Source organism: Nelusetta ayraudi, unplaced genomic scaffold, assembly GCF_046127955.1.
Source record: "Nelusetta ayraudi isolate G7.1 ecotype Tasmania unplaced genomic scaffold, CSIRO-AGI_Nayr_v1 ptg000151l, whole genome shotgun sequence".
NCBI classification, from domain to species: Eukaryota; Metazoa; Chordata; class Actinopteri; order Tetraodontiformes; family Monacanthidae; genus Nelusetta; species Nelusetta ayraudi.
The window spans coordinates 3,193,202-3,200,987 of NW_027466201.1; the positions used below are offsets into that span (position 1 = coordinate 3,193,202).

The 7,786-nt window shown below is 44.1% G+C and overlaps 1 protein-coding gene across 1 annotated transcript; it reads left to right on the forward strand.

The window, feature by feature from the left end:
- The first annotated feature begins 2,957 nt into the window (after window positions 1-2,957).
- Window positions 2,958-6,158, forward strand: LOC142879967 (proteasome subunit alpha type-6). Its single transcript, XM_076013549.1, has 7 exons — window positions 2,958-3,118; window positions 3,784-3,878; window positions 4,123-4,204; window positions 4,856-5,011; window positions 5,122-5,300; window positions 5,402-5,496; window positions 5,943-6,158. The coding sequence occupies exons 1-7, from the start codon at window positions 3,043-3,045 to the stop codon at window positions 5,998-6,000; spliced, it is 741 nt and encodes a 246-aa protein (XP_075869664.1). The 5' UTR covers window positions 2,958-3,042; the 3' UTR covers window positions 6,001-6,158.
- The last annotated feature ends 1,628 nt before the right edge of the window (window positions 6,159-7,786 follow it).

Genomic DNA, 7,786 nt, shown 5'->3' on the forward strand with positions numbered 1-7,786 from the left:
AAGTAACATCACAAATCCTGAACTTTAGCACACATGCTGTTGTTGCCTACTTGACAGAGCCATTAGCGCCCTTCTTGACGTCACAAAAAATGCCACGATTTGAGCTTCCTGCTAAAACTGCGGAAGGGGCCGAAACAAAAGACGAAGCCACATGGCTGCGGACGTTGCCATTAGCCACTAACCAAGACCTGTATGTCTTTCTCCCCTGAAATGGGGAGCAGGCCAGAGTCATCGGTTGTTCTTAGAAAACTCTTTCAGGACAATTTGGGACATTTTGATCTCTGCTCTAACTGCACTCGCGCTGATGTCTATCACAACACCAGTCACACTCGCATGACGTGGGAGATCAACCTGTTCAGCTGACTCCCTTCAAGGAAAGATGCTTTCCAATGTGATAAGCTTCCTCCTCCGATTCCCGTGAAGCGTTCAGTTGTGAAGCAACAGTCGTTTCTGCTCACCTCCGGGCCACGACTGCCAGATTGTCTTCCAGGAACACTGACAATTCTGAGTTTTGCGGTCAAGAATGTTGTTATCACCTGTCACTCTACCATGGAGATAAGCGCTTAGCAGAAGGAAGGCAGCATTCGAATTCTTATAACTGCACTGTAAAATATGACAAACACGAGGTGAGATTTTACAGGGTTAAAATCATACCAACAACTAAACCTTCATCTTGACTGACGTGTTTTGTTTCTTTTCTTTTTTCTTTTTTTTTCCAAGAAAAAAAATGCCTTGGTTTTATTTCCATTGTTGCTTCATATCTGACCCTGTGCATGGAAAACATTAGCCAGATTGTGGCTCTTAGATGTGAAAAAGCATTTTCATAGACGGTGGAGTTCCCCTGCACTCCAGCACTCAGCCCCCACGCCTCTTAGACCTGAGGGTGGGGGTCTTTCTGCCTTTAAAATCTGGGGGCGCCATACAACAGCCACATTGATGCTGCAAGAAATAGCCTTTTGGGGGTTTTGGTGCGTTTTATTTGTTTGTTTGTTCAGAACAGAAGTGAAAGCGAGGAGGAAAGAGACAGACAGCAGAGGTGGGGAATGAGACAGGAGGAGGTGGGAGGGACGGAACTGTTCTTAAGTGTTAAAGCAATGGCAATTGTGCAACGTAACAGAAAGCGACATTTGATTTAACTGTGTATTTATTATGAGGTTGACATTTTTCAAATCTGGAATCCAAAACAATCCCTGCAAGTCATTTTGACATGACAAGCACTTCCTAGAGCTGCGGAATCCACGTTGGAAACTCTCGTGTTTACTCTTGCAGTGTGTGTGTGTGTGTGTGTTTGGGGGAGAGGGGGGGGGGTCTTGTGGTTGCGCAACAATAGTTAGGCTTTTGGCAAGACTTTGTGTCGAATGCACATTTGAACGTTTCCATTTCGAGGTCCCATGTTGTATCTTTTTAGGTGAGTTTGGTATTTTGTTGTAAGCCTGATTCCAATTCAGAAATAATGATGTATCTCGACAAGAAAAGTGCAACTTTCAACAAAACAAGGCAGCCTGAGAGTGCAGAGCCAAAACTTAGATTTAGCGGTTGTTGTCATTAACCTGTGAGAACCCCTCGATGACACTAGAAGGGGCTGACCTCCAGAACTGAGTGTTTTAGAGCACACTAAAGGCAAGCAATAAAGAGTAAGTAAAGTATGGACTTATCTCATTTCTGGGGGAAGGCTCACTGAAAAGCTATTGTTAGAAAACAAAGGAAATGGAACTTTTACACAATATAGGACCTTTAAGAAATGTGAAACGGTGGTGGAGATTCAGGCAAAAACTCCCATGTTTGTCATCTCTGATGTCACCACAAACAAACCAAAACGAAGGGGACTGTTTTGTTGCGAAATCGTCTGAAAAGACCCCGCGTTTTGTCGGCAAGGCAGCAGACGTAATCCCTGATAATTGGCAATGATAACATCACCACAGCCATATTAGTCACGTCTGAAATCTGTGAGTAACACATTAAGAGGAAGCCAACATCCTCTCTGCGCTAACTTGGGACTGAATTAAAAAAAACAAGTAACAAGGAAATGGGATTTAACACGTGAAGTGTAATTACACAATGGAAATGATCATTGCTAATGAATCACCAAAGAAATAAATGTGTGTTAAGTTGATTTACTCTGATTTTAAAACAGATAAGTCAGGTGAGCTCCTAGCTTGTTCTGCAGAGGAAGCGTTCATCATCATCATCGCAGACAGAAAGAAACTTCTAAAGTTGCACAACAGCTGTAATATAATAGGTGATGTATCATAATACTGCATAGTCCTTGAGGATCTTCTTGGATGATTGGTGCAGATTTGTTTAGGCCCTTTGCGCTCAATTTGTGTTTACTGAAAAATATTTCAGAATTATGATGAATTCAAATTAAAGCATGACACTTTCTGTTGCCTCCATTTTAGAGTTTGAAAACTTCCCGATTCATAATAGGCCTCAGATATTTTTACAAAACAACCTGGTAGGACATGTCAATGAAAGCTTGACCTGACCTTGGCACAGGTAAAGACTCGCTGCAGATGCTGTGCTTGTGGTACAGCATTTGCCTGTGTCTTGCGCTGAATGCAAGTTGCATAATATTTTTCAGGTTAAACAAAAATTCAGAAAAAGTTAAACTATTGGTGGTACGCTACCTGTGGCTTTTTTGTTTTGTTTTGTTTTTTTAAGAAAAGTTATAATTTGTACGGTTTATTGACGAGTGCTTACCTAACTGCACTGGTTTAAAAAAAGAAGAAGACAAAACTGAAGTGTGTTAAACTGTTAAATTGATTACAAGGAACTTGTTGTTGTTTTTTTTTTAAATGAGCATGGTCTCACACCATTAACTAAAACACTGAAACCTCAAATCAGCCCCACAAAAAAATGATATATCTTTAATTTGCGCCATAGCGTCGACTTCAACTGTACTTTTTGCACTACGGTACGCTACGCAGACTCTCGCACCGGAAGAACTTCCAGCTTGAACTTCCGGGTGAAGATCTTGTGCATGAAATCTGCTTGGGAGAAAATTCATTCGGGTGAACTTGTCGGCAAACCGAAGCTGTTAAAATGTCCCGAGGGTCAAGTGCAGGGTTCGATCGACACATCACCATCTTCTCACCAGAGGGAAGGCTCTATCAAGTCGGTCAGTGTGAAGAAAAATGTTCCGGTGGAAAACCGGCAATGGCTTATTTGTTTGCTAGCTAGCAGGCTAAATGCTCTGTCATGGTTCGCCTAGCTCGGCTTCTAGCTTTGAAACGACACCGGGGTAAAGCGAAAGTATCTTTCCCGAAAGAAATAGAATGCTTTACGTGTCTGTTATTGGTGTATGTTACACATATTTTGTTTTCTATGCTTTTGTGGGGAAAATTATTGAAACTGGAAAGATGTAGCTTTCTGCTTGGCTAGTTAGCGTGGTTAGCATTGCGGTGAAGTGAGCTGATTCATTGTTGATAAAATGATGTAAGTTGCTGCCACGAGTCAAAGCTGAAGTGTAATGAATATTGCAAATCACAATCTTATATTTGTATATATTATATTTGACAGTTACAATCTTTTAGTGACTTTATCTACTTATATGATGACTATAATGACTGTGAGGCTAGATTTTGACCGTATGATTGCCTGCTCAAAATATTTGAGTGTTTCTTCCCACATTTGTTTTTGTTCTTTAAGTTCAGTTAGCAAACAGATGGTCATTCCATGACACCAGTCTACTTCAGCCACGCGTCAATAAGTTAGAAAAGTCAACATAATCTTATTTAGTTGTCAAATGCCTGATCTCCCTCCTATCTGCATTGTCTTTTTCAGAATATGCTTTCAAGGCCATAAACCAAGGTGGGCTCACATCAGTTGCGGTCCGGGGAAAGGACTGCGCAGTCGTCGTTACGCAGAAGAAAGTACCGGTGAGTTGACAGTGGGGTCTTTGTTTGCAGGAAAAGAGACCCTGAGGGTTGTTTTTGAAATTCCAAGTACCACTGTCTCAGTTATTCTATTTCTCTGTTTGTTTTCATCACTATAGCTGCATAAAAATAAGCTTGCGATCGTCATGGGAGCTTGAATCCTTCCGTCCCAACAGATGCACATCAAAATCTGTCTCAGGAAAGTGATTCAGATCTTTTCACTTCATGCCGTCTTTCCTTTACACAGGACAAGCTCCTCGACGCCGCCACAGTGACCCATCTATTCAGAATTACAGACAACATCGGATGTGTAATGTCTGGCATGACAGGTGAGATGAAACCTCTGACGCTGTGTCAGAACTAGTCCAGGGCAAGTCTTTTATGTTGAACACTCAGGTGCAGGTTAGTTACCGCAGTCACTCAATTTGTAGGAAAATTTCGCTGCTTCTTCTAATATCCACAATATCCTGTGACTTAATTAGCGTGGCCACGTCTTGTTGAACCAAATCAATTGATGGAAACGCAGCCCTTAAATTTTGCCTCGCTTTTAATTTTTAAGTGACCTTTCAAAGAATCGCCTAAAAACTGCCTTGCCATTTTTTCCTGAAACTCAACTACACAGTTGTCACAAGGGGGATTTGTTACCAGCGTCCACCAGCTCTTATTCACTGCCCAACACACTGATGTCAGCTGACACTGTTGCGACTTGAGCTGTGTGTGTGTGTGTGTGTGTGTGTGTGTGTGGTAAACATGAAATCAAAGGCTCCTAATTTGGGTCCCCTTGTCACAGCAATAAAGAGGTGGGATAAGAAAGTCAGATGTGCAGGGATCGGTGCATCTCTGAAAAAATAAAATTGCCTGCACCGTGCGATTTCAAAAAAAAAAAAAAAAAAGATCATGAAGTTCTCTTCTGTCCGAGAATTTGCTTGGTTTGAACAATCCGGCGTTTTCTCCTCCTCTCGCCTCCAACCCTCCCGCAGCCGACAGTCGATCCCAAGTGCAGCGAGCTCGCTACGAGGCCGCCAACTGGCAGTACAAGTACGGTTACGAGATCCCCGTGGACATGCTGTGCAAGAGGATCGCTGACATCTCGCAAGTCTACACGCAGAACGCCGAGATGCGACCGCTCGGCTGCTGTAAGTGTGGGGGAAATGTCCAAAATCAAAGCCAGTTTAGCTTTGATTTGTCATAATACAGTGCAAATGAATCCCTTAAACCTCCGCCGGCTCCTCTCCTGCACCTGCAGGTATGATCGTCATCGGCGTCGACGAGGAGTTCGGCCCTCAGGTTTACAAATGCGACCCCGCGGGCTACTACTGCGGTTTCAAGGCGACAGCCGCCGGAGTGAAGCAGACAGAAGCCACGAGCTTCCTGGAGAAGAAAGTGAAAAAGAAACTGGATTGGACCTTTGAGCAGACGATTGAGGTACAAAACCGCATCGACAAAAGAGGCCCGGAATGTGAACAGAACAGTTTTCAAGCGACTTTAACCTGTTCATCCCTCACTATTCTCACCCTCCAAAACAGACGGCCATCTCTTGTCTGTCGACCGTTCTCTCCATCGACTTCAAGCCCTCTGAGCTGGAGGTGGGCGTCGTCACAACACAGGACCCCAAGTTCAGGTACGAAACCAGATGGCAAAGAGAAAAAAAAAAAAGTTTTGCAGCCTGACTTTTAAATCATTTGCGTCTGCAGGATGTTTCACGTTGTGTTTTGCAAGATTCTCCCAAGTTAGTTTATGATATTCACATGTTTTAGACTTGTTTGCCCAAAGCCTCAAACTTTCTTCGTGCCATCATGGTTGTTTTGTCCAGTCTGAAAGCAAACTGCCCCTTTTTCATGAGTAAGCCAGGAGAAAAAGTCACCGGGAAGTATTTACACAGACCTGACGTGTCGTCACCAGTGTTTAGTCTCAGTTTGGGCCGCTAGGAAAGTTGGCGCGCTCGCTCGAGGCAGCTTCACGAACCGTATCGCTCAGTCAGATGTTTGGTGATCGCAACTGTAGAAGCTGTACTGGCCTTCGCAGTGGGTAACACCTGACCCTGTCTTGTCTTTTCCGTGCCTTCAGGATTCTGGCGGAGACTGAAGTAGACACCCACCTGATGGCCCTGGCCGAGCGGGACTGAGCGAAAGTTGAGTTTTGACCCTAAAGCATGATGGGATATGCAGTTCCCCCCCTGAAGGAGACTGGCGTTATCTTTGTGTGCTGTACATTTAGCCCCTCCCTCCCCCACCCCACTGTTTCATCCAACAATTAAAAAAAAAACACGTTTTTGGAGTAAAATACGATCTCGTCTCGTCTTTGCCGCTGCCGTGGCCTCGTGTGAGAAACTTACTATCGGCGGAGCATCTCTCTGCGAACGTGCAGAGCTTCGCTCACCGAGTTTCCTGTTGTGGCTCGGCGCGCGGTGATCACATGACCCGCAGAGGTAGACGCTTCTTACGAGCGCTGAGTCTTGACCTGCTTTTCCTCCACCTCTGGCTGATCGACAGAAATAGACACCGACAGACTCACCGGATGTATCGTTTCATAGTTTCTGTTTTGCAAGAACAACATTGATCTCTGAGAAGTGTGGCTGACAGCTGGCTTCAGGTGTATCAGCAGTGCTCTATCTTACCTAAAATAAATAAATAATAATATTACAACGTTTGACTGGCTGGGCAAAAAGATTGGTTTTACCATCAGTGCATTATCAGAAGGGATTGTGCACTGTTTCCAGATCCCCCCCCCTTTTTTTCTTTTTTTTTTTGCAGCTGCACAAACTGCAATCCAGCCTAAATATACCGATAGTCTTTGTTTACGCTGAGCTACGTGGCGTCAGTGTGTTAATTTCCATTGGAGTCCCCCCCCCGCCCCCCACCACCACCGCTCCGCCACCCCACCCTGCGGCCTCCAGCAGGTCTATGTACACCTTATTTATGGCCCTGAGGGCAATTAAAGGCCTGCTGCCATAAACACTGTTATTTGATGTAATCACGTTGTTACGATGGCCTCATACAGGGATTAAGAGTGGGGAATGCCGGGACGTTTCAGAAAATTCCTCTCTGAAATTTTCCGGACTGATCCTGCAGCGGGTCATAGTGTGATTTCAATGTGGGGTGTTTGTTTCTTTTACACAGCTGCCCTTAAATATTGTCCTATAAACAAGTGTACATTTTGGGTGTTTTATTTTTCCTCTCTGATTACTGATATTAATTTTACATATTTGCATAATATCTGACCTCTGACCGACTTAACTTCCCTTTGATTTTTATTTAGCATGTGAAACAAAACTAAAACCATTGTGTCTATCTTGGTGGGGGTGATTGGGGGGGTTAGGTTACATTTTAGCCTTAAACAAGCCAACTCTCCCACTCGCGGTTTAACAATTGAAAAAAAATACTGATAAAATTCTCTGTTAACCTAGACATTGTTACTTTACACAAGCGTTTTTCAGGGCAATGTTGACGTTGCCGTACCACAGCGACCAGTGGGAAGCCTGTACTTCCCTGTCTTGCTGCAAGACTTCCTCCTCATTGTGAAACCAAACCACTCAACTCGGCAACATTCCACTCCGCTTCGAACAACGCGTCCTACTTCTCTCAGCTTTCCTCGGTATTGCCCACGAGTGCCAGTTCCTGGCTAGAAGTCGCACCGGGACTTCTCGGGTGGAACTTTTTGACGACATCGTGTTCCTTCTGCGGCGCCACGGGGACTTTTAGCGTGGTGACTCACAGAGCCGATGACCTGGCACTTAGAACAAGGAAATCCCGGACTGTTCCAAATATGATCATTTCTTTTCTTTTTTTTTTTTCTTTTATGGCGATGGGTGATGACTCTGTTCCTCGTAACTTCCTTCCATTCCGGAATGTTTATATATAAAAAAAAAACCTTGGTCACGAGCGGGGAAATTACACACAGAGTCACTTCAG

What these genes read in the sequence shown, in the direction of transcription:
- LOC142879967 (XM_076013549.1), top strand. Translation starts at nt 3,043, where the DNA reads ATGTCCCGAGGGTCAAGTGCAGGGTTCGATCGACACATCACCATCTTC. An exon ending in GATGCGACCGCTCGGCTGCT is followed by an intron (nt 5,012 to 5,121) that starts GTAAGTGTGGGG and finishes CTGCACCTGCAG; the next exon opens with GTATGATCGTCATCGGCGTC. An exon ending in CCTTTGAGCAGACGATTGAG is followed by an intron (nt 5,301 to 5,401) that starts GTACAAAACCGC and finishes CCTCCAAAACAG; the next exon opens with ACGGCCATCTCTTGTCTGTC.